Genomic DNA, 26,810 nt, shown 5'->3' on the forward strand with positions numbered 1-26,810 from the left:
TATAAAAGCCAACAAATCGGGATAAATAAAATTTAAAACTATGCAAAGAAACACCTGAAACAAAGTTTAAAAACTATAGACTGAAAGAGGGGATTTGAAATTAAAATTAGTATCCAGATCTTGTAAAGATCTGTGAGAAAAAAACAAAAGAAATAAGGTCAAAGGTTCACATAGCTGGACGCAGTGGCTCATGCCTGTAATCCCAGCACTTTGGGAGGCTGAGGCAGGAGGACTCCCTGAGCTCAGGAATTCAAGACCAGCCTGTCCAACATGGTGAAACCCCGTCTCTACTAAAAATACAAAAAATCAGCCAGGTGTGATGGCGCGTGGCTGTAATCTCAGTTACGCAGAAGACTGAGGCAGGAGAATCGCTTCAATCCGGGAGGTGGAGGTTGCAGTGAGCTGAGATCACGCCACTTCACTCCAGCCTGGTGACAGAGCGAGACTGTGTCTCCAAAAAAATAAAAATAAAAAAGTTAATTCAGTTGGAAACCAGAATAGCCAATGAACATCTGAAACGTGGTCTCTTCCCTAGTAATGCAGGAAATGTAAACCAGTGAGAGATCTCACACCCATCAACTTTGTTTTAAAAACAAAATTTTTAAACACTGACAGTACCTACTGTACTTGAGGAAGTGAAGAGATGAGAATCCTCCTACACTGCCGGTGAACTCTGGAGATTAATTTGGCAAAACCTAGTAAAGCTGCAAATGTGCCAGGTCAGTGCAGTGGCTCACACCTGTAATCCCAGCACTTTGGGAGACCAAGACAGGCAAATCGCTTGAGCCCAGTCATTTGAGACCAGCCTGGGCAAAATGATGAAACCTGGTCTCTACAAAAAAATACACACGCAGAGTAGAATCCAATTTAAATTATATTCGGTTAAGTCAAGGATGTCACGAAAAGAACATATAAATATGCTAATAGAAGGGGGAAATGGTATAATAAAAATATTAATCCAAAAGAGGCAAGAAACAAGAGAAAAGGGTAGGTAAAATGCCCTGGTCATGGAGAAAACAAATGGTTCAGATGTAGATGTGAATCCAAACACATAAATAATTATATTAAATGTAACTGGGTTACGTATTCCAACTAAGAGACTATGTTTAAAGAAAATCTATATGCTGTTATGAGAAAAATACAAAAGGATTAAAATGGATGAAAACGATGTATTATGCAAATACTAACCAAAAGTAACTAATATAGCTACATTTATAAAATAAGGCAATAAAGCTTTGGTTGAGACTGATTATGAAGGACATTTCATAATAGAAGGGTCAATCTACCACAAAGACATAACAATTCTAAATTTATGTTCACTTAGTAAACTAACTTCAAAATAAAAGATTGACACAAAAGATATGCAAATCTACATTCATATCATAATATTCTATCACTTCTCAGGAACTGGTAAGAGCCAGGTAAGAAATCTATAATGATCTTGATCTGTAAAACATGATTCAATTTGACCTAATACGCCAAACAAAAAGCATCCAGTAAGGATAGAAACATATTCTTTTCAAGTAGACATGTATTCTCAAAATTGACCATATAGTGGGTCAAAATGGATGTCTCAATTTCAAATGTATGTTTAATGATAATGTAACATTATGCTGGAGTCAACATAACTAGAAAGTTTTCAAATGTTCGGAAATTAAGCAATACATTGCTAAATAACTCACAGGTTAAAGAAAAAAATCAGAATGGAAACTAGAAAACATTTTGAAATGAATGATAATAAAAATACAGCATATAGCCTTAAAATGCAGATATTAGAAAACAACTAAAAATCGATTTTCCAAGCAATCGTCTCAAGAAATTAAAAAGTCCAGCAAATTAAAGCCAAAGAAAGGCTGGGCGTGGTGACTCATGCCGGTAATCCCAGTACTTTGGGAGGCCGGGGCGGGTGGATCGCTTGAGCCTGGGAGTTTGAGATGAGCCTAGGCAACATGGAGAAAGCCCATCTCTACAAAAAAAAAAAAAGTTAGCTGGGCACGGTGGCACGTGCCTGTCAGTCGCAACTCTGCAGTGAACTATGATGATCATACCACTGTACTCCAGCCTGGGCAACAGACTGAGAGTGAGACTGTCACAAAAGAAAAAAAAAAAATAGAAAAATAAACTTCGGAGCAAGAACAAATAATATAAAGCTATTTGAGCCTTGAAAGTAACTTTTAAAACATGTAAGTAAAAAGTGTTTTTGACAGTTTTAATAATACACTGCAAGAACTCCCCTTCATATAAACTAAGGGAAGCGTGTGCTTTGTTTTGTTCAAAACTTTAAAAGCAGGGCATGGCTCTTAGTAAAATCTCATCACCAGCAGCAAACTATTCATGGTACCATCTCCATGTGTAGTTACCATTGTTAGTGATTCTATATATTGGAGCAAACATCTGACTATTCCATTATATTATTTTCATGATGTAGTTGTACCTGAGCATTTGCATATTGAAAAATTTATTATAAATCACTTTCATTTTTCTTTTCTACTATAATAGGGGATTATAGTCTATATTATAACATACTGAATATAGTTATATTTAGATATATTATGAATTTCATTTCATGATGGTAAAGTGGAAATTTCAAAATACTTTTAAGAAAGTGTCAGGTTTGACAGTTGAGAATCTCTGGATTTGATGCCTGTTAAGGTCCTTCTCAGCCTTAACAGTCTGAGATTTTTTTGTAACCATTACTTCCAACAACAGCTTTGTTCTATTTTGAAACTAGTGTGTGGCAGGCACTGTAAGTGGAACAATATCTCATTTAAATCTAATCACCCTTATAATAGGTAGTATTACTGTAACTGTTTATATGAGAAAACAAATTCAGAGAAGTTAAATAATGTGTTCAAGTTCACGTATCTAGGTACAGTTGGACTGACTCCAAACTCATGTTCGTTTCACTCATGAAAAGGTCATTAACATACATTACTTTACTTAGAAGAGTTAAATACTATCTGTCGACAAGTGAGGTTAGGCTAATGTAAGCATCTGTAAGAGTCTCTGCCCACCACAGCAAGAAAGAGGAGAAGATGGAATGTATAAATATAGTAGGTACCTTTTTAAAGGTAGGACCAATTAATCATGTAAGGTAGTTATAAATAGATGACATCTAAAAATATATCATCAGAATAAGTTTCAAGCCATGCAAAATTCACCAAAACAATTTTTATTTCCAGTGTTTAATTGGGTATGCACACAGGCATGACACAGGTTTGGATTCATTAAGTCCTCATGCAGAATTATATTCTTCTCGATAAAGAAGCCAGTTCCGTCCAGGATCCACTATCTACACACCTATGTTACAACATTTATATCAAATCTGGTATCTGAAGAAAAGATACACATTTAATATGTTCATTTAAGTTACGTATTTTACAGAAAGATTAAAAATTCAAGTCACACAAAACTCAAAAACTGTATTAAAAGTTTGAATATAAAACTCAGATCCACCTGGAATGACTAAAGAATGGAAGTTCTGTATCCACCTGTGTTAAAACTGGTAAATGTAATGAAATTTGTTACCAATAAAACGCATTCATTTATTCAATGTAAGTTATCTAATTTTAACAATATGGCACCCTAAAAACCAACTGTATTTTTATGATGAGGCACTTTTGTTAGTGATGAAACCAAAAGAACAAATTTGCTGCACACTGATGCCAGCGATTTTCTTCAGTGATTTTGGGTATATGCTATGTAGTAAGTTGCAACAAATACCTTGCTCATTTGTATACAACTATCCAATATATTTTTAAATATATATATATATATATATATATATGTTCTTCTGGCTGTAGTAATGCACTGTAAAGCTATTTCACAGTGCAAAATGATGAAACCAGCCCAAATGAAGGCTGCATAATAACAATTCTGATACAAGAAAATATTGACAGAGTTACTGGAACGTGTAACAGTAGTTTTTTTACTTGCTAGAGTGGACATAACCCCAGTTTAAAGACAGGGATGAAACTCTGCTTTATTGCCTGGGGTTTCAGACAGTTTATGAGGTTGGGCATTCGTTGCAGAACTAGCATTTTTGCTCACGTTCTGGAAGCTTTCTCCGTTTATTTGGTCAGGTGACTGTGGTGGTATGGAAAGAAGGGGCCTGTTTGTTGAAGCCAAGGTGCTGGAAGAACTGCCTGTGTCACAATGAAGAGACAAAGGTGTGTCGGTCTTGGCTATTCCTCGTGTGCTTGGGTTCTCTGTCTGGGGATCTCCGCTTTCTCCTCTGCTAAGGTCAGAGGTACTGGTGCGTAGGCGTTCCCTGGCCAGCCATTCTGAGATGGAAAGGTCCTGGGCTGAGCATTTTGGTTTTAATCGGTTTACAGCTGAAAGTTCTGATTCTCTCTCCCCGCTCTGCTCATGCACTTTCCAAAAATTCAAAACGCTGATTTCAGTAGCATCTCTGTGCCCTCCTAGTGTATGTCTGCGCCGGATGCTTTTTCTTTTAGCAGTCTCGGCATTCACTTTGTGATTCCCTACTCCAAACATGTCATCTGCAGGGGCTCTGGGTCTCAGTTTTAACCGATCTGCTATTTTCGTTTTCCATGTGGGTTCCTGTTTTTCGGATTCGCCTCTGGTGGGTGTCAGTAAACTCCCAGTTGACTTTCCTTTTTTCATAACATCAAACACTTTAGTTAATGAAGGTGCTTCTTTCTCATTCTTGGCATCTCCTAGACTTCCACTATCTGACTTGAATCTAGCTGATTTTTTCCTGGAAAGAGTATCACATTCGATGAGTTTATGGGAACTGAAGAGCTGTCTCCGGCTATCCAAACTTGATGTTAAACTTCCCTCGGTGCAACTTAATTCACTTCCTTCAGAATTTCTCCGGCTGCTCTTAGTCACTTCTTGCAGTTTTCCTTGGAAAAGCCTCTCTGAAGTCAAGGCTGTGGGGAACACGGGAAACTCGCTCTCGCTGTCGGTTTCCACAGGCCGCCCTTCGCTGATGAGTTCGCTTCTCTCGTCATCTGCCTCGTCCCCCTTACTCTCTGCCACAGATTGTACCTCAGGGCTCAGTCGACTGGAGTCCAGGCTAGTCAAGTATGTAGCAGACGATGTGGTGGAATAGTCTGAGGTGATGGTGCTGACGTTGGCCAAAAACTCCCTATGTTTCGTTTCTGGACTGGTTGATTTCTTCATGGAAAACCTTGCCAGGGAGGCCTGGGAAGACGTGCTGAGCAAAGTGCCAGAGTCAGAGCCTGTCTCTTCAAGGTGGGAGGACTTCTGTGCCAGAAGTGACCTGGGGCTCTCTTTCAGGATGGCAAAGCGACAGCTGAGAGTTGGTGACTTGTTGTGTTTTGAGTTGTGTGGTGGTGAGGGTTCTTCGGAAGGCGTGCTCTCTTTTCCTAGTGATATCTTTTCATCTTTTGTCGTGCTGGGATCTTTCCTAGTGCTGTTTTCTTTGGCAATGATGATCTTCTGTTTTCTGCCCAGTGTCCCACTTTCTTTTTTGGACTCCTCTTTAGTATCATTGTGACACTGTTCCACATTTTCTTTCTTAAAAAACACGTTGTCCAGTTCATCTTCTGAGCTGCTAGGCTGTGCTTTTTCTTTTGGCTTCTTCCTCTTGCGACTAGCGGCTGCAAAGATGGAGGACACAAGCAGTTCCCTGCTATACTGATCCTTTCCAGATCCCCAAGAACCCTGGGAAGCAAGAGAGAAGAAAGACTCTGAGCATAAGAATGCAGCTGAGTTCATTTTCTGACAAGCTTGTCTCCCAAATATTTCTTATCAAATTATATCTACTAAAGCTCTGGAAGCATTAACGGTGCAATTAGCTTGTTTTTAATACCTCTTTTTACCTTGGACCAAAGTCAAATTTTTATTTAATGAGTCCAATTTCTTGCCTCGTGGTATTTAACTGCCAAGCCACAGCTCATACACATCTGCCTTTCAGGAAAATAGTCTGTGCTTAGTGCCGATTCCTATCAAAATCCCCCAAACACCTGACCTTCCCTCCTTCCACAGTGCCCAGGCATTCTTCACTTCCTTCATTTGGAACAGAGGCATGGGATAGGTTAAACAATATTGTGACATGGTCAAACATCATATTCTGATATAGGTTATTAAATGTTTATGACTGACTTTAATTTTTCTAATTACAGGTACCACACGACATAGATACTGTATCAGATAAGCTCATTGAGATAAGGGAACTCTGGTCTTCCATTAGTTCATTCAGGCGGGATCTTCAAGGATCTGCCTTAAGTAAATCAGGTTGGTAATGTCTTCATTTATCTCAAGGTAACAACGGAATTAGAATATTCAAAAAACAGGCCAGGTGTGGTGGCTCATGCCTGTAATCCCAGCACTTTGGGAGGCCGAGGCGGGCAGACTGCTCGAGCCCAGAAGTTCGAGACCAGCCTAGGGAACATGGTGAAGCCCTGTCTCTACAAAAAATTAACTGGGCATGGTGGCACGCACCTGTGGTCCTGGCTACTTGGGAGGCCAAGGTCAGAGGATCACCTGAGCCTGGGGAAGTCGAGGCTGCAGTGAGGCATGAGGGTACCATTGCACTCCAGCCTGGGTGACAGAGTGAGAACCCATCCCAGGAAGGTAGAAAGGAAAGATCAATTAACATAAGTACAATTAAAACCTTACCACAGAAACACCGTAGTGCACTGTTTTTGGGAAAGTTATTTGCTATGTATAATGGGTTCTTTTAAAAAAATTTTTTTAAGATGGAGTTTCACCATGTTGCCCAGGCTGGTCTAGAAGCCTTAGTCTCAAGCCATCCTCCCACCTCAGCCTCCCAAAGTGCCAGGATTTACAGGCATGAGCCACTGCATCTAGATATAATAGGTTCTTGATTGCAACTATTAGTTTGTTCCTAAATATCTGCTGGTTTACCACACACTTTTTAAGACAAGCAGGTAGGCAGGAGGTATGCTGAGTAATAGAAGCAGATAGTATATTTCTCTATTGCCTACAAATCTTAGACAAGTTAAAACTGCTCTATTTAAAGTCTTAAAGTAAAAATTTAGGCTGTTCTATCAAAGAATTCACCAAGATGAAATCACAGATGAACAGAACTTTGTTTTTATAAGTTATAAAGACTTTCATAATTATCCAGCACATTTCTAATGGTTATTTACATTTCCCCCCATTGTGCTGAAGACTGTAGGGGATAATGGTTGTGACTGGGCTCTCAATTGGGAGACCTTGGTGTCCATCCTCTCTAGCTTGCTGGGTACGAGCAAGGGATTCACTTTTAAACATCTCAATTCCGTGGCGAGAAGCAATTAGATTACACTGTCTTTCGGATTTCCTTAAGGTTCTCTTTACAATTCTATGATCATATATGTGTTGAGGCAAATTACTCTACTTTTCTACAGAGACTGTTAGAAGTAGTTAATCATGTCATTGGGATATCTACTATATTACAGGCATGGCATAACACCACTATGGATAAGAAGAAAAGGCTACTGTAATAATAGGTTAAGAAAAATGCATCTAGAGAAGGGAAAAGCAGGGATTTCAAACAGGTAAATCTCATCTGCTGGCAATAGAGTTAAGGAAACTGTTCTAGATTAAAGAAGTCTAAAGAGATTTGACAAAGAAATGCAAGGAATGATCCTTGATTGCATTCTGTCTAAGGAAGTAAAGAATATTACTGGGACAATCTGTATAAAAACTGCACATTAGATAATAATGTGTTGTACTTACCTTAGTTTCCTGAGTATGAAAATTACACTGTAATTATATAGGAGAATGTCCCAGTTCTCTGGTGATACATGCTGAAGTATTTAGAAGTAGTGTTATCTCTACAAGTAACTATCAAATGATTCAGAACAAAAGTGTGAATTTAAAACTGATGAATCTAGGGTAAAGGATTTGGGTGCTATTATTCTAGCAGCTTTTCTGTAGGTTTAACGTTTTTCAAGATAAAAAGCTGGGCAAGAAGATGAACATCACAAGTAATAGAGACATGATAAAACATTTTTGTAAGAATTATAATTTAATCCTATGGAGTCCTATTATGATATTTAAACATGATATGTAAAATTCATGTCTCATTACAAAACATAACAATGTTTTAAGAAGTCTGACAATTCCAGTTGCTACTGCCTCAACAGAGCAAAATTTAGATCCACTGACACGACAAAAAACTTTCTAAGAACTATAAACATCCCACAAACTACTAAAAAAGTTGTGTAATTGAGGGAACACAGATTGTGTAAAAATATTATTAAAAAAACTAGTGATTTCACTGAAAAGGCAAGACTATACCGTCTGTAAAAACGCATAACAAAAAATTGATAATATTTCTGAAATATTTACCGATGATATGATGTTTGGGATTTGTGTAAAGATGGTCCTAGAGGGAGGGAAGCAGGTGGCGTACAGAGCAAAGGGAGTTGGCCGAGTGCTGATAATTATTGGAGATGAAGATGGGTGCAGGGAGGCTTCTCATTTTATTATTCACTTCTGTATATGTTAGGACCTAATTTTCACATTAAAGAATGCCTTAGTTCTTTTTATTATGCTAAAACTGCACAATGAGAAGAATATGAACTTTTGAGTTCTTATTTCAACTCAAAATCTAGTGTTCTTCTATCATATATTGTTTTAGGAATTAATTTTTTGATTATACTTTGTTGCTCTGTCTCATTAGACACAGGAATGTATTTGTGTATCAACCGTAACAATCAGCCAAAAAACAATTCCCCCCTAAAATATTTCAAATTATATGAAACAATTTACCTTAGATTTTGTTGAGTCACTAGTAGCTGAATCTGTGAAAAGTTAAATAAAACATGGTCAGTATTAGCCAATCTTTACTGCTTTCCACAAACAATGCAAAACTTATGGAAAGACAGGCACAGAACAAATGTGAAAGCAAAACTCAAAACAATAGAACACAGTGGATAGTCAGAGCTCACAAAGATGCAAGCTGCACCACAGAAAGCCACCGCCATGAAAGGATGCTGTGAATTGTAGGCAGAACCAGCTCAATGATAGAAATGGCAAAGGAGCCCTGTGCTAAACAAAAACAGAAATACTCGTGTTTATTAGATTTTCTAAATATTAAATCTAGCAATAAAGAAGCTTCAGGACAGTGTAATAACTTTTTTTTAATGTACCACATCCTGTATCTGAGACTGATACACAATGTAGAACTTTTAAGAGTGTTGGCCGCCCTAGCTACAATTGAGACACTCATACTGGCATGTTTATGTTGATTTTTGTCAGACTTAAATTTTCTAAGCATTATGCTGTATGCGTATAGATGCAAAAGAGGCATTAAGATAATCTTGCTTCCAGGTCACTTTGGTTTTATATTAAATAATGTTTATCTTTGTGCTTCAGACCCCAGTTCCATAGCAGTGCAGTGAGGGATCCTTTTGACTAGTTTAGTTAAATTGCTACCAGTTTTGCAATTATCTATTAACAAATGCTATTATGGAAATGGAAAAATGGAGACCATAATTTTACTGTCTGGCAAAAACTCAGATTATACAATTATAAAGAGGGTAGGAAGGGGCTAGCAATATTCAGGATAATACCAATTTTGCAGTTTCATCTTTCAACATTAGGGAAATTGGTTTTCAGAATTAATGAGCTGAGCCCCATGCCACGCCCCTTTTAACACATGGCTAAATGCTTTATGACTTTAAGAACTGGTAGACCATACCATGCTATTTCTCCTCAGGGTCTGCTTCAGAAATAACAAGAAACAGCAGAAAAACTTTTAAGAAAGTAGTATTGATCTGTTTACAATAATCTTAAGAGAAACTTTACACCACAGATCAACTATGTTTGCATTTACAAGAATCGGGGGTTTCTGCAGACAAGGCAGCTACAGTGTGGACAACAGTCCTCCTTCTTCCTACAGTTCCAGCTGTCCATCAGGGACATCACAGAATCCACTAGTGACATTACCGTGTGATAGACTCCTCCCACTTCGCCTGTTCAACATCAGTATAGATTTGCCTGTGTCAGTAAGAGCTGAGAAAACCCTTTAGGACTAAAACAAGAACTAGAGACAAAGGGAGAACATTGTGTAAAACAACATGCTAGATTAGTGCAACAGTTTGGCAGGAGAAAGTTTTCATCAAAAGAGCCTAGAAGAACTAATACTTAACCAAGCATTAGGGTGGCAACAGGAAACAGAAGAAAATAAATGTCAAATAGCTGGCTTTTTACTGTGACAAATAATACACTGTATTTATGAAAATGGTGCCCATTACCAGTTCAACAGATTTAACTTGCTGCTTTTAAACAGAACTCCTGGCTCAAGAATAAGAACTACTTATACAGCTCAGATCATACTTTCTGCCATCACAGCAACCACATACTCAGTAGCATATATCTGTTTTACCTTGTGATGACTATTACATGGAAACTGTGAATTAAAAAAATAAAAAAAATAAAAAAAAAATAAACAGTGGTTTGCATGCTCATTTCCCTCATAGTTCCATTCTGACAAACATTACAACTGCATGCACTGCCAATGGCATTAGAGTCACTGGAAGATAATTCAGATCAATTGGAAAAGGAAGATTAAGGTTTTTTATTAGTAGAAAGGAAGAGAAAAAGAAAAAAATCATAAGTAACAATTCACTATGATTGATTTGCTCTTTCATATTATAAGAATGTAGCTTTCAGCCTAAAGGTCAAGACTGCCCAGGCAAGAGTTACCTGATACATCTCCTGGGGAGACTCCTGTCCTTCCAATGTTGGTGAGTAAATGATCTATGTTTGGCACTGGCTGGGAGTCTACTGTGCTTTCCTCCTGCACTGTTGTCTATGGTTAATAAACAAAGATCTCTTCATCATCTCTTCAAAGATACTTTCTTTAAAATTTAAACAACATTTAGTAAAAGACACATTACTAAGTAAAGCACCTGTGCTTAATGTTTTTACATTGTTTACGCATAATTAACTGCAAAATAAGCACCATACTTGTATATTCATTAGATCAGAAACTGAGCTAGAGACCTGCTTCCGGGGCGCAAAGCGGACAATAGCATACAAAGCAAGAAGTTGACATTGTTGGCGCGCCAGGATCTTGTGTCCCAAATGAAACCACTGAGTACAAATGCTGACAGACAATACTTACAAGAGGCTCTTCAGCACCTTCTTCTGTGAAAAACCAGTCATGCTAAAATTTAAAAAAGGTGAGAAGAGAAATTAAACAAGCCTTTAAATATACTGAGATCTTGGAGGATAGTATAGAAAAAGGGTAATTTTCTTGGGGAAAAATATTACAACCAATCTCTGACCAAATAGCGGCTGCCCGTGAAAATGAATTTTCGTGCAGAGATGAAGCATGAACTTACGTGCTGGATGAGCGTTTCTACGATCTTGTACTGGTCAGGCATGTGGGTGACCATGTGAGTCATGTTGTCTTCTGATGTTCGAACAAGGGTGGGACCAAACACTATTGCTAGGTTTCTTGGTTCCATCTGAAAGAAAGGATGATACTGGGAAATACCAGAATTTTTCTTAAGGAAGTAGGCTGAAATTCCCATTGTAGGATTTTTGATGAAAAAGAATAAACAGAAAAATGGCTTTGATGTAGATTAAAAAAATAATGCTTTCTAGCAAGATTTTCTTTTTTGAGACAAGGTCTCACGTTCACCCAGGCTGCAGTGCAGTGGCATGATCACAGCTTACTGCACTCTCGATAGAATCTTATTATGTTGCCAAGGCAGGTCTCGAAAATCCTGGCCTCAAGCAGTTCTCCAGCCTCAGCTTCCCAAAGTGCTGTGATTCCAAGTGTCAGCCTCAAGTGGCCTAGTTAGGATTTTCAAAGCAGATGAGTACAAAACGTTTTTTCTGCATTAATGATAATGTGCAATGCATAATTAGCATTCATTTTTTTCCAAGAAGCCTTTGATTGAAAACAACTGATTTGGTTCAAAACGAGGGTTACCAAAGCTGGATTAACTGATAAAAATGTTAAAATCAAAGGAAAAAAAACTTGCAAAAGATTACAGGCACACCTGTAGTCCCAGCACTTTGGGGGACCGAGTCAGGTGGATTGCTTGAGCCCAGGAGTTCAAGACCTCATCTCTACTAAAAATAAATTAGCCAGGCATGATGGTGTGTGCATGTAGTCCCAGCTACTCCGGAGGCTGAGGTGGGAGCAGGTCGAGGTTGCAGCCTGGGCGACAGAGTGAAGAAAGACCCTGTTTGAAGAAAAAAAGAAAAAAAACAAAAAACTCCCTCCCCTTGAGAAATGAAAAGTGGAAGAAGTGCTTAAAGATACATGAAAGGTTACAGATTTTCCCTCTAGTACATCAAAATCACTAATGTGTAAACACCCAATGTTTGGAAATATTATTTCTGACCAATTTTTACTTGAAACCAATCTTCTGAAGCTACATTAATTTCCATATTTAGTATTCCTTGTTTAATTAAAGTATATATCTTTTGTTTTTCCTTCATTAAATCTTATAGTGTCTGATATATTTTGAATTCAGTATTTGATTAAAATAACTTTAATCAACCCTAATAACATCCCAGGAGGGTAAAATTCACTGCGAAACTCAAAAAGCCAAACTGGAAAAAAAAGAAAAGCAACTGCTGCACACCTAACTAGTGTAGCACACGCATAACGACACCATCAGTGCAGAGGAATAAGAAGAAATTGTGTTGAAGTCAGGATTTTTCTAGAGAGTTGGCTTGGTAGAAAGAAACTATGTGTGGGAAAGGTGTACTTAAAACTAGGCACCCAGAAATGTTTCTGGTCTCCCTCTAGAATACGTACTCATCCTACTCTTAAATCTGTGCTGGTGTTGGTGGCTCAAAAAACAGAAGTCTACCATCTCAAATGCCTTATATAAAATTTTTACTGGACTCTAGACTATGATTTATGTTTTTAGATTAATGATAACATACATTACTATTTATATGTATACACCGTAATATTTTATCTGGGTAAACAGTTTCAGCTGGTTCCTACATAAAACTGGTAGAATAGTCTACAGTTTATTCATAAATTTAAAAATTCTATTTTTCTTGAAAGATATTCCATAAAATACCATACCCCTTCTTCAAGATTCAGTGTAATTATATATTTTTTTCTTTTCATTTAAGTTCCTTTCTTTTTTTTATTATTATTATTATACTTTAGGTTTTAGGGTACATGTGCACAATGTGCAGGTTTGTTACATATGTATCCATGTGCCGTGTTGGTTTGCTGCACCCATTAACTCATCATTTAGCATTAGGTATATCTCTAATGCTGTCCCTCCCCCCTCCCCCCAACCCACAACAGTCCCTGGAGTGTGATGTTCCCCTTCCTGTGTCCATGAGTTCTCATTGTTCAATTCCCACCTATGAGTGAGAACATGCAGTGTTTGGTTTTTTGTCCTTACGATAGTTTACTGAGAATGATGGTTTCCAGTTTCATCCATGTCCCTACAAAGGACATGAACTCATCATTTTTTATGGCTGCATAGTATTCCATGGTGCATATTTTCTTAATCCAGTCTATCGCTGTTGGACATTTGGGTTGGTTCCAAGTCTTTGCTATTGTGAATAGTGCCGCAACAAACATACATGTGCATTAGTTTTTTTTTTTTTTTTTTTTTTTTTGAGACGGAGTCTCACTCTGTCGCCCAGGCTGGAATGCAGTGGCGCAATCTCGGCTCACTGCAAGCTCCGCCTCCCAGGTTCACGCCATTCTCCTGCCTCAGCCTCTCTGAGTAGCTGGGACTACAGGCGCCCGCCACCATGCCCGGCTAATTTTTTTGTATTTTTAGTAGAGACGGGGTTTCACTGTGATCTCGATCTCCTGACCTCATGATCCGCCCGCCTCGGCCTCCCAAAGTGCTGGGATTACAAGCGTGAGCCACCGCGCCCGGCCCACATGTGTCTTTATAGCAGCATGATTTATAGTCCTTTGGGTATATACCCAGTAATGGGATGGCTGGGTCAAATGGTATTTCTAGTTCTAGATCCCTGAGGAATCGCCACACTGACTTCCACAATGGTTGAACTAGTTTACAGTTCCACCAACAGTGTAAAAGTGTTCCTATTTCTCCACATCCTCTCCAGCACCTGTTGTTTCCTGACTTTTTAATGATCGCTATTCTAACTGGTGTGAGATGGTATCTCATTGTGGTTTTGATTTGCATTTCTCTGATGGCCAGTGATGATGAGCATTTTTTCATGTGTTTTTTGGCTGCACAAATGTCTTCTTTTGAGAAGTGTCTGTTCATGTCCAAAAATCCTCAATAAAATACTGGCAAACCGAATCCAGCAGCACATCAAAAAGCTTATACACCATGATCAAGTGGGCTTCATCCCTGGGATGCAAGGCTGGTTTAACATACGCAAATCAATAAATATAACCCAGCATACAAACAGAACCAAAGACAAAAACCACATGATTATCTCAATAGATGCAGAAAAGGCCTTTGACAAAATTCAACAACCCTTCATGCTAAAAACTCTCAATAAATTAGGTATTGATGGGACATATCTCAAAATAATAAGAGCTATCTATGACAAACCCACAGCCAATATCATACTGAATGGGCAAAAACTGGAAGCATTCCCTTTGAAAACTGGCACAGGACAGGGATGCCCTCTTTCACCACTCCTATTCAACATAGTGCTGGAAGTTCTGGCCAGGGCAATCAGGCAGGAGAAGGAAATAAAGGGTATTCAATTAGGAAAAGAGGAAGTCAAATTGTCCCTGTTTGCAGATGACATGATTGTATATCTAGAAAACCCCATTGTCTCAGCCCAAAATCTCCTTAAGCTGATAAGCAACTTCAGCAAAGTCTCAGGATACAAAATCAATGTACAAAAATCACAAGCATTCTTGTACACCAATAACAGACAAACAGAGAGCCAACTCATGAGTGAACTCCCATTCACAATTGCTTCAAAGAGAATAAAATACCTAGGAATCCAACTTACAAGGGATGTGAAGGACCTCTTCAAGGAGAGCTACAAACCACTGTTCAATGAAATAAAAGAGGATACAAACAAATGGAAGAACATTCCATGCTCATGGATTGGAAGAATCAATATCGTGAAAATGGCCATACTGCCCAAGGTAATTTATAGATTCAATACCATCCCCATCAAGCTACCAATGACTTTCTTCACAGAATTGGAAAAAACTACTTTAAAGTTCATATGGAACCAAAAAAGAGCCCGCATCGCCAAGTCAATCCTAAGCCAAAAGAACAAAGCTGGAGGCATCACGCTACCTGACTTCAAACTATACTACAAGGCTACAGTAACCAAAACAGCATGGTACTGGTACCACAACAGAGACATAGATCAATGGAACAGTGTAATTATATTAAAGACACAAAAAATTCTTCAGTAAAGACCTATGCTAAAGATTAATTCAGTACTTTTTAAATTAACTAGAGCAACAGTAAATCCTAACACGCAGCAAAACTGATGAATGATGTAATAGATTTCAGGAAATACTGAAATTAATTAGAGACTATTTCAGCTACAATTATATTGAAAACTCTTTGGCTTGTACAATATGAATTTCTGGAAACAGTCTAGGCTTTCATTTCCTTTCTCTTTTTTTTTTTTTCTAACCATTTTGTAGCCCTATCACTATGGAGGAAATTGAGCACCTAAAGGAAGTAAGCTTCTTGATTTACAGGTAATAGAGGTTGACACTCTTTTCTTTTTTTTTTTTTTTTTTTTTTTTTCTTGAGACGGAGTCTCGCTCTGTCGCCCAGGCTGGAGTGCAGTGGCGCAATCTCGGCTCACTGCAAGCTCCGCCTCCCAGGTTCACGCCATTCTCCCGCCTCAGCCTCTCCGAGTAGCTGGGACTACAGGCGCCAGCCACCGCGCCCGGCTAATTTTTTGTATTTTTAGTAGAGACGGGGTTTCACCGTGGTCTCGATCTCCTGACCTCGTGATCCGCCCGCCTCGGCCTCCCAAAGTGCTGGGATTACAAGCGTGAGCCACCGCGCCCGGCCGACACTCTTTTCATAATCAATCCTTACAACTTCCAGAACATGCACAGCCACTAAACTGATCTATCTTTCTCTACCTTAAGGAAAAATCACTCAGAAAAGAGCGTCAGCAATATTCCTGAGCTTATGGTATTCTTATATTTTCTTCCCCAGAAATTAAAACGACTGTTTCAGTACTTTAAGAAGTAATGCCCTTGAGTTAGAAAATCATCATTTTACAATCTCTGATGATATAATGGATTTAGGCAATAATCATCAAAAAACTAAGTTAAGATTACAACCTGTCAACCAAATACCATGTGTAGACCTTGTTTGGATATTGACTTAAGCAAATAACCCTATAAAGACACTTTTACAATCAAGAAAAACTGAATGGGGCTGGGCATGGTGGCTCATGCCTATAATCCCAGCACTTTGGTAGGCAGGTGAATTGCTTGAGCCCAGAAGTCTGAGACCAGCCTGGGCAACATGGTGAGACCCTGTCTCTAATACAATTAAAAAAAAATAATAACAATGTGAACTGAATATTAGACAATATAAAGAATATATTTTGTTGTGTTTGACAAAGAAAATGTGGTGGTGTTCAAAGGAATGAAAATGACTTATCTGTTTATATCTATTTTCCCTGTATTCTATTTGGCCTTTTGACTGTTGTAGCGCATGCATATGTTACCTCTTCAAAATATTGATATACAGCTAAAAAATCAGAGAAGTAAAATTTCTGACTTTTTCATTTTTCTTACTGAATAACCATAAAAGAAATCTTTTAAAATATCCTTTTAAAATGGTGATATCCTTTTAAAATGGTGACAACTGGTATTTTGGGATCTTTTGCTTTTAAAAACAATTTTAAGAAGGACTTACCCAGTTTGATGTTGAATTTTTGATGTTGAATTACAAACTTTTATTGAGTATTTGGCATGAAGTAATGAAGCATATCTTTTAAACTAAAGCCACTAAAAGTACATTTCTTCAATAAGCATTTTACATACCTTATTTTTTTCTGAATTTTCTGCCACTGTCTTCAGATGAGCTGAAAGGAACTTAAGTGTTTCATAATGATGTTCAGGCAAATCGTGAATCTGAAACAGATTATTTTCACGATGGATTTAGAGGCTGAATTTTAGTTGTATCCCCAAAAATATAAAATAATACCTACTAGTCTTTTTAATGTTTTCAGACGATCTAGAGGATCTTCTTTACGATTAGCTTCAATAAAATCAGCATATTTATCTGACAACAAGAACAATAAAACAAATTTATCTTAAATTGCCTAGGTGAATTGTAATCTAGTTTCCCTTTAAGGATCAATTTTAAACCACAACATAGGAAAGATTTCTACAGTCTTTGAAATGTAAATCTCTAAAATGTAAGTTCCCTGCAAGAACCATCCTATATTTACACAGCCTGTCCATTCCTCCCCCACCCTCCAACAACATCTAGTAAAGTGTCTTACATGGCACTTAAATACTTGGCTTGACTGAAAAAACATTTTTCTACTCATTGTACCTTATGATGTCAGAAGCCATTTGACTGGAAATAATAATATTAAGAAACAATAATATTAATTTGGCTGCAAACATGTATGAACAAGATAATACATATTTCGCTGAACCTAAATAACTTTTATGTTTTTAATATATGAGGGAGAACTAAATAAAGCCTCCTGTTTCCTTTGACCAAGACATTTTGTCCTGGTTCAATTTAATATTCTATGGTTTTCCAGTTGTAACTTGAACCATTTCCTTTCATGGGAGTTAACTCACCATTTGTGAAGAGAGGCTCAGGGAGTTTTCTGAAGAAGGATTTTAGTAAACTGCTTATCACATTCAAATCTCGCCATTTCTAGGTGTACAAAATAGAAATATAGTATTTTCATATCCAATTCCACCAAAGGGGAAAAAAAAAAGGATCAGTTATTCAAATAAGCAAACTTACATCATCTTGTATATCAATATCAGCCATTCCCTTGTTGAGTTCTTCTTGCATACTTGAGATGGCTGCATTATTTCCAGGAACTCTATAAATACCTGTATATTCAAGACCTCTTTCTTCAACTAATTTGCAACATATGTCAACTATTAATGGAATATACTGCAAAACAAGAAATAAACATTTTATTTAATGCAGCACAAATGTTTAGTAGTTGTATATCACAGCTAAAATGCCCCTTTCATCCAAAAAGAAACATAAATTGCTGTTATGTAATATAAAGAATACAGACATTATAGATCTGGGAATAGATAAAACCTGCAAGAGATATTTGAGACAGTAAGAAGAGAATAGACCGAGAGAAAGAGAGGGATCCCCAGAGAGATAACATTATAACAAGGAAGTAAGAACAGGTGAAGAGAATGTGGAAACCGTTCTGCTGAATGAAGAGATAGGAGGAGGAGACAGTAGTATCAATTCATGATACGAATCCTAGCATGGGTGTTTTAAACATATGCACATACATTTACATGTATTATACTTTCTTAATCAGGTTCTTGTTCTCATCCTTGTTTTAAGATGCTAAAAGCAGAAACACACACGATTTGAAGATGAATTCTTACCGACCATTTCAGACAAATTCCTAACGGTTGAATAATTATTCAATTTCAGAGTCAATACATTAGAAAAAAAGCATTACAGGTCAGAAATACTTAGGGAAACTAAGGTCTGCTATGAAGAGGAAAATAGATTGACAGTCTCTGTTGTCTGAAAGGCTATATACTCAGATCCCATTATAATCAAAACTGAATTAATGACTTGAGGAAATCCGGTGGGCTGGTGTCTCCTACCCGATTAGTATGAGCTGGTGGGCAGTCATCTAGTCGGACGCCGAAAGTTCCTGTAGCAGTTGGCTTTTTCTCAAATGTCTTTCTCATAAGATTTGGAATGCCTTTTCTCCATGTGCCTTTGTCTTTTGGGGGACTGGTATCATCTTTTGATTGCCATTCAAAATAAAACAACATAATAAAATGGAAATGAGTGTCTAAATCATGACTTTAAAAACACTTTATCAATGTTTACATAAATCCAAGTCCTGTAATACAAATAATACATCCTATATTTAACAAAAATATGTTCTCTTCCATATAACTTTTACTTCATTCTTTTATAATGCATGCTATAATTTTCTTTAAAACAGCAAAAAAAAAAAAAAAAAAAAATAGAATCAGTGGGTCATCTTTATCGTGAGACTTCAACAAAGGGAAAAATAATAGTTTTATTTCAAAATGATAGGACCTGAATCCTCCAAGTCATTTAAATTTGTAATGTCTCTGATTTAAGTATTTTTGTATTTTCCCTCACTTCCTCTTTATAATGAAGCTAGTGTTTTGGACCTCACAAAGGGAAAGGCCCAGTGAGCCCAGACCAAGCCTACTATGAATTTTGAGCTAGTTGACATGGGGCCTGGTCAGTAGAAATGGTACAGAAAACATAAACGTGCCTCTACGATGTCAGTTTTAAATCATCATATTTATTTGTTAGAAAGCTAACATCAATACCTTTACTGAGAAGTTTCCTTTCCGACTCTTCCTTCGGGGAGTGTGGGCTTTGAGTCTTTGGCTCTGATTTAGCACCAAGCAAAGTTTGCCTGATGCTGAGACTCTGGCGAGGTGTTTTTGGCAACGGTTCTGCTTTGCTGTTCAAGGAAATGACATTTGTTAACAATTACAGTAATCCCCCTCTATCTATGGTTTCAGTTACCCATGGTAAGCCATGGTGTGAAAATATTAACTGGAAAATTCTTGGAATAAACAATTCATAAGCTTTCAATTTTGTAGTCCTGCCCAGAATAAGAATCATCCTTTCATCCAGAGTAGCCACACTGTATACACTACCCGCCCATTACTATATGGGAAAAAATATAGTGTGGAGAGGATTTGGTACTATCTGCGGTTTCAAGCATCCACTGGGGGTCTTGGACTGTATCTTTGCAAATAAGGGGGATGACTGTACTGATTTTATATCCAAATTAACTGCAGGCAAGGTGGGATTCTCACCTCATCAGATTGTTGTATTCTTTTATTCTTCGACTAATTAGATCCCTGTTAGTGACTCCAGTGTCCTACAGAATAAGGTAAAATCAGAAAATCAATTCTAAACATAAATAAGTGATCCTTACTTTTTTGAGGCTATCTGTTGTACTGCTTTGCTTATTTAACACAAACACTACTATCATCTGTTCTCAGTGGAGCTGTTTCAAAGCTACTATTCAACATCACCGTGTGACAAATGTTCCAAGTGCCTCCCAACATTGCCAAAGGGTTTTGTTTCTTTTCTGTATCCATGCAATACCTAGGATAGTACCAGCAAGTAACATGTGTTCAATACTTACTGAATTGATCTGTCCATTTAAAACAAATGACTAGGAAGCAGCCAGTGTTTTCTCTAATACCAGAAAGAATGATCAGCATTTAAGAAATATACGTGTAAGTGATTTTTCTTTAAAAAGAAAAATAATATAGGTGGATGAAAGATGAAAACAGACTGCCAGAATTTGTTAGTGACTAATTTTTAAGGACAGTGAAACCAAGGATCAACTACTATCACAAGTGGCAGTTACATTATCAGAAGACAAAAAAGAGAAAAGCTCAAAATTTGCTTGATGTTTTTTTTAACCTCTGTGAGTCAACTTGTATGAAATGCTATATGGTAAACTCAGAGTTGACCATAAAGTGATCCTTTTTTTCCTATTCATTCCAATTATACATTGATATTGACTGGGGTTCTCAATTTTTTTTTAACCTGCCTCGTTTTGATTATAGTGAATGATGATACAGTTTACAAAGAATACAGTCTTTAAATATGGGAGTAAGTTATCTTGAATTTAAATAGACTCTTCCAACTTATCAGCTGAGAAGATCGTATGATTAAGATCTAGAATAAGACTGCCTGGATTTAAATCCTACCCCTGATGCTTAAGTCACTGTGTGACCTTAGGGAAATTATTTAGCCTCTCTTTGCCACAGTTGCCTTATTTGTAGAATGGTGGTGATGATAATAGGACACATTCATATGGTTGCTGAGATTAATGCATGTAAAATGTTTAAAATAGTATCTGCCATATGGTATGTGCTCAGTGAATTATTGTTTTCTCATCTATAAAACTGGGGAAAATACTTGTGTACCTGTGTCTTAAGATTAGATGGTGATGATAATAGCTCACATTAAATAAATGTTTATTACTTGGCATTCTTCATATGCATTATCTCATTCAATCCTCCAAACAGCCACTATGTGTCACAGAACAACTCATCTGAAGGAGTTTTAACAATGACAGTCTACTGCCTGAGACAATGCCTGACGCATAGTAGGTGCCTGTTACACAGAACTCCTCTGAACTATAACTTAAACCTGAAATCCACATCTAAGTTCTTATTCTCCCTGTTTATTTTGCAAAAATTCAGGTGTGATGCTCTCTGTATAGCAGGTAGTTGTACAACATAGGTTGCACTGATAAAGATCTGGTGTTATTTTTAACCACAAACAAGGCAGAGTGTAAACTACCAAAGGAAAAAAGCACACTTTTCCTATGGTATACGTTTTAATACTTTGAATTGGATATAATGGAAATGACTAAATTAGAACGTAATTTGCATAAGTTCACATTTAATGTAGGCATTCCTGAGTATTAAAAGAGAACTTTGTGCCCCTTTTTTGGTTATAATAAATAGGCATGAAAAGTGATAACACAGTAAAGAAAAAACTGTGTTAATGATAAGAAAATACTTGAGCAAATGCTGACTTAATCACTGCTAGATTTGCTTAAGTTTATAGTTATACATACTTTAAAAACTATCTTTACTATTTAAATTCCTACTGTAAAAATACCTTGATGATCATAAGCTGCAAATTCTCAAATCCCTAAACACTGTTCTGCATGAAAAAGAAAAGCTGGGCCAGGCACGGTGACTCATGCCTGTAATCCCAGCACTTTGGGAGGCAGAGGTGGGCAGATCACGAGGTCAGGAGATCGAGACCATCCTAGCTAACACAGTGAAACCCCATCACTACTAAAAATACAAAAAATTAGCCGGGCATGGTGATGGCTGCCTGTTGTCCCAGCTACTGGGGAAGCTAAGGCAGGAGAATGGCGAATGGCGTGAACCCGGGAGGCGGGGCTTGCAGTGAGTCGAGATCGCACCACTGCACTCCAGCCGGGCGACAGAGCAAGACTCAGTTTCAAAACAAACAACAAAAAAAAGCTGACTTACGATTTTTGAAAATGCAAGTTTTCTTATAAACTAATTATTGTGTGACAGTAGGCTATATCATATTCTTGACTGTATAGTTCTATTAACAAAAATCATCAGTATCACTCTGCATTTATATAGTTATTTATACTGGTAAGTATTTTTACTATACTATAACTTAAGCCCTACAACAATCCTGTCTTTGAAAGATGGAAATGGATCTGGAATAACTTGGTCACAAACAACCAGGACTAGGAATGTAGTTCACTGCTTCTGAGGAGGTATACAGAATATATAAATAACCTATTTTTCTAGTTCAGTGATGGTGATTTTCCAATATGTGAAAATAATATAAAAAAGGTATGTTTGAGTTTTCCTTTTCATCAACTGTTTTACATGAAAATAGCATATTATAATTTTTTATAAAAATGATATATCATATTCCTTAGATCTTTGTAAGAAAGTGTTGTGAAAGAGTCAGATTTCTCCAGCATTCCTTTGAACACCCACCTCTTCGTTTAGGTTGCTGCTCTCCTGGATCCTCTTGATCCAAGCTAACATATCATCTCTGTCTTCAGCCTGAAACAGGCATTCGCAGTCGGACGTGGTGAGTCGAAACACATTTTTCCTCTTGGTCTCACTGTAAGAGATGTCTATCAAGCAAGCATTAACACTGATGGGCTGCTCTTCCTCAGACGGAGTCGTCTGCTCTCTTTTATCTTTGTACAGGTAAAGTGAATGACCCCGAAGGACAACGTACATCTGTTTCCATGGCCGAATACTTCCACCAACTCGCTAGAAAACATGCGACAGTTCATTAAACCTGAAATCATTAATAGTCAATATTTGGCTAAATCTTTGTGACAGGATAAGCACATTAAGCAACACTCTTCCTCTGCATTTACATATAACTAGTGTAGCAGGTGGCAGATTTAGCTCACTACATAATTGTGAGGAGAGGAAGGATAAAAATTGTGGAGCTAAACTGAGTTAGGCAGTGTATTCATATCAAAGTCAAGGACAATGAAATCCCAACTTTAGCTGGGAAGGCAATATGAACAAAGCTAATCAAATAAAATAAAGGTAGCAAAACATATCAAAAACAGTAACGGAATAGAAAATTTAAAAATCAGTCCAAAAAACCTTTTGAGTGAAAGACTTACGTCTCAGAGCACACAAATGACAGATACTGCAGGAGTTCTCAAACAATTGTATACATAACTAATTAACAGAGTTCATCAACTTTATATGGCTAAGCAACTCTATCCACATCCAAAGTGAGTTTTCTTAAAATTTTTAAACTCTTCTGACAGCATTAAAATGTTCTTATATATAAGCTGTCCAAATATTATAGAAACTCTTCATGGCAAAGTCTTTTTCTGTTGAAATCTACTGGATGCATATATTGATATTTTTATATTTAACTTAATGTTTTTAAAATAAAATGAAACAAAGTTATACAGGTAATTTAAAATAAACTAAGAAAAGAGACATAAAAATTTAAAACTGAATTGCCACTTCCTAAAGGCCAATGGAATAACCCATTGCTAATAAACTAATAAGAAAAGCAGAGTTCCTTTTTAAATACTTTGATTTCCTTTTTACATTGCCAAAACGTAAGACAATATATTCTACATGTAGCTGTTACACAGGACAAAAAGTACTAAATTAATGCAATAATTAGATTTTTTTAAGGAATACTTTTTTTAATGTAGAAAAATCTATTTATAAATGGTTTTTTTCACTCTTTAATCTGGATATCATGCCATTTTATGTATACAGGCTTTATGGTTTATTTGTCAGGGTCTGCATTTCTGACACTCAGGGTGGCTTAGAAAATACACTACCTTGCCCTTATCAGTGACAAGGGGTCGGAAATGGAGCCACCCTTCCTTGGCAGCATCACTGAAGACCTCTGAGGAAGAATCTTTTCTGGACCCAGAGTCTTCCGATGACTTTTGGCTGTCTGGGATCTATAGAAAAGACCAAGAAAACAGTAAAATGTCAGCATTTTCCTTTATAAATACTTGCACATGGAAACTGCTTTGTGAAAAACTCTTATGTTTCAAGTGAAGGGCTATTTTTGAAAAATCCTAACTTTATATTTTTTAAAATATCTAGTCTCGTTTAAAAAATGTGAATTATCATTTTTTAACCATTAAAAATAACAAATCGTGTAATTTTCCTGTTCTTATTAGTTCACATTTTAGTGAAAAATGAGAAAATGATCGGTTTGTGATTTATGTCATTTGAAGAATGAAAACGGCAAGATGCAATAACGAATGGCTGAGAAGCAGCTAGAAACTGGTAATGCTGTGGCGGGCTTCTCTGAAGAAATAATATTTTGTTGAAATCTGGAGTAAAAATAAGAAGCCAGCCATAAAAGGTCAGAGGGAAGAGAAGTTTGGTGAGAATGCACAGCTAATGACTGTATATCATCATTATCACTTTAAATGTTCACTGATTAATGTGATCAACAAACAGCTAATTCTAGATCATTAAGGGTCTTTTAGGCCATGGTAGGAAATGTGAAAGAAGCATTAAGTGATGAATCGAGGGAGTAACTGATCACCCAGTTCAAAGCTCACTCTGAGTACTCTGTCAAGAGTGGATTCTAAAGGCACACGCATGAAAAGAGCTGTGACTATAGGAATCCAGGTGAGAAATGACGGCAGCTTGGATTTATGTAGTATAGGTGAAGACAGGAAGATTCAGGGTAGGCTGGAATTGATATGGGGGAGAGTGAAAAAGAAGTCTGGAATTGATATGGGGGAGAGTGAAAAAGAAGAAACAGGGCTAGTTCTGAAATACTTGGCTTCATCAAGAAAGTGAATGGAAGTGAACTTACTGAGAAGGGGAAAACTAAGGGATAACGAGGTCTGGGGGTAACTGGGGTCTAATCATCATGTAAACCTTGAGTTGCTGATTAAACATCCAAGTGATGGCAGCTGACACGAGCTGCAGTTCAGGAAGGAGGTCAAGGATAGCCATGTAAACTTGGGAGACCTCTGCATAAGATCACTGAGGAAATCAGGGTAGATAAAGAAGGGTCAGAACAACTCTAGGCATTCCAACATTCAAATATTAGGTGAAGCAAAAGAGCCTGCAGAGGGGATGGAGAAGTAGTCTTTCAGTTAGAAGGAAGAGTAGGAAAGTGTGGCAAGATGGAAGCCAGCAGAAGAAAGTGTTTCAGGAAGGGAGCCAGAAATTGCGTTGAATACCAGCGAGGGCTCAAGGAAGTTAAAAACCAAGGTTAACCATTAGTTTCGGAACCTGAATGTCAGTGTTGTTCTGATGTGTGTGAGCTGAGAAGAAGTAGAAACTATAGTTTTTTCAAGGGGTTCTGCTGTGAAAAGGAGTAGCGAATAAAGCAGGATGTGGATTCCAGGAAGGTTTCTATTTTAATGTAGGAAACAGAACATGGGTGCAGACAACAGTGAGTGAACGAGTCAATGTTAAAATGGTGACTGTGCAGAAGGGCACTGAGAAAGTGAGAGGCAAGAGAATCCAAAGAAGTGTGGGGGTTGGTTTTTAATAGGATAATGGTACAAGCACAGCAATATTTATGGTTAAGAATAAGGAAGGCAGCAAGTGTGGGTATAAAGGCAGGGGACTGGCTGGGGATGGTGGCTCACGCCTGTAATCCCAGCACTTTGGGAGGCCAAGGCGGGCAGATCACCTGAAGTCAGGAGTTCGAGACCAGCCTGGCCAACATGACAAAACCCCATCTCTACTAAAAATACAAAAATTAGCCAGGCATGGCAGGCGCCTGTAATCTCAGCTACTTGGGAGGCTGAGGCAGGAGAATCGCTTGAACCCAGGAGGTGGAGGTTGAAAAAGGCAGGGATATTTTTGGAGATGGTAAATAAGGAAATTCCTGTCTAATAGTTTCTATGTTTTCAGGGAAGTACAAGGGGACAGAGAAGAGAGAGAACAGGGGTGGGGTGGAGGGTGTTGGGGGAAAGCCACGAAATAATGTCCAGGATAGAAAAGCATACAACAAAATACAAAAAGGACTGCTGGGCAGTTAGATTTCTGGCCTTGAACTGATAAAGTCAGAAAAATCAGCACAATGTGTATCGAGTATTACATACTTACAGAATAAAAGGTTATAATATTTAAATATTAAATGTCTACTAAGTAAAAGAAGTACTTCTCTATGAAGAGATAAACTAAGGTAAGTAGAAACACTCTAATACCAACCTTGATTCCCTTCAGACTAGATACGTGCTTAAAGGACCTGTTGGGGAAAAAATATACGAATATTTTCAGTAAGTGCAAAAAAAACCTTAAAGATGTAAGAATAATTTGAATGTTACAATTAATCTTTCAATAATCTGACATTTCATCATTATCATGTTAAATGTCCACTATTCAATGCAAGAGAAAAAAAAGCTAATTTTATAAAAAATGTTCCACTTAATAATTAAAACTTTCTTAATTGATCTGGTAAATTAAAATTGTTTCTGCTTAAAGTGTGGGATTTTCTTTTTTTTTTTTTTTTTATCAAAGAAAAAGCTACTCAGGCTGAACACTGGGTTTTATGTTATTAGTTAACTGTAGCTGCAATGCTATATTAAGGATTTCCATGATGTTAATTATGATCAGTAAGCAGTTGCCATTAGCAGCCAGCTTCAGGGAGATGCTCCCTGTCATCTCCACTCATCCTGCTGGTGGATACCCTGAACTGGAAATGTGGCAGGGAGGG

At 37.4% G+C, this 26,810-nt stretch overlaps 1 protein-coding gene across 12 annotated transcripts in view; it reads right to left on the minus strand.

The window, feature by feature from the left end:
- Nucleotides 1-3,156: 3,156 nt before the first annotated feature.
- ARHGAP21 (Rho GTPase activating protein 21) overlaps nt 3,157-26,810 on the minus strand; it is a 145,777-nt gene continuing 122,123 nt past the window's right edge. For 10 of the 12 annotated variants that reach the window (XM_063637252.1, XM_063637250.1, XM_055274915.2 and 7 more), the window contains 15 exons: nt 26,306-26,342; nt 23,950-24,075; nt 22,613-22,897; nt 19,910-19,974; nt 19,412-19,548; nt 18,701-18,843; nt 17,856-18,011; nt 17,684-17,762; nt 17,077-17,150; nt 16,910-16,999; nt 11,292-11,417; nt 11,072-11,113; nt 10,651-10,756; nt 8,713-8,744; nt 3,157-5,652 (listed from right to left, as the gene is read on the minus strand). In XM_063637252.1, the coding sequence (XP_063493322.1) occupies nt 3,958-5,652; nt 8,713-8,744; nt 10,651-10,756; nt 11,072-11,113; nt 11,292-11,417; nt 16,910-16,999; nt 17,077-17,150; nt 17,684-17,762; nt 17,856-18,011; nt 18,701-18,843; nt 19,412-19,548; nt 19,910-19,974; nt 22,613-22,897; nt 23,950-24,075; nt 26,306-26,342 (3,193 nt within the window). In that variant the 3' untranslated portion in view covers nt 3,157-3,957. Of the gene's footprint in view, nt 5,653-8,712; nt 8,745-9,643; nt 9,918-10,650; nt 10,757-11,071; nt 11,114-11,291; nt 11,418-16,909; nt 17,000-17,076; nt 17,151-17,683; nt 17,763-17,855; nt 18,012-18,700; nt 18,844-19,411; nt 19,549-19,909; nt 19,975-22,612; nt 22,898-23,949; nt 24,076-26,305; nt 26,343-26,810 lie in introns of all 12 variants that reach the window. The other 2 variants (XR_008657112.2, XM_063637254.1) reach the window with 2 other exon arrangements.

This window comes from Symphalangus syndactylus, chromosome 4 (assembly GCF_028878055.3).
Source record: "Symphalangus syndactylus isolate Jambi chromosome 4, NHGRI_mSymSyn1-v2.1_pri, whole genome shotgun sequence".
NCBI lineage: Eukaryota > Metazoa > Chordata > Mammalia > Primates > Hylobatidae > Symphalangus > Symphalangus syndactylus.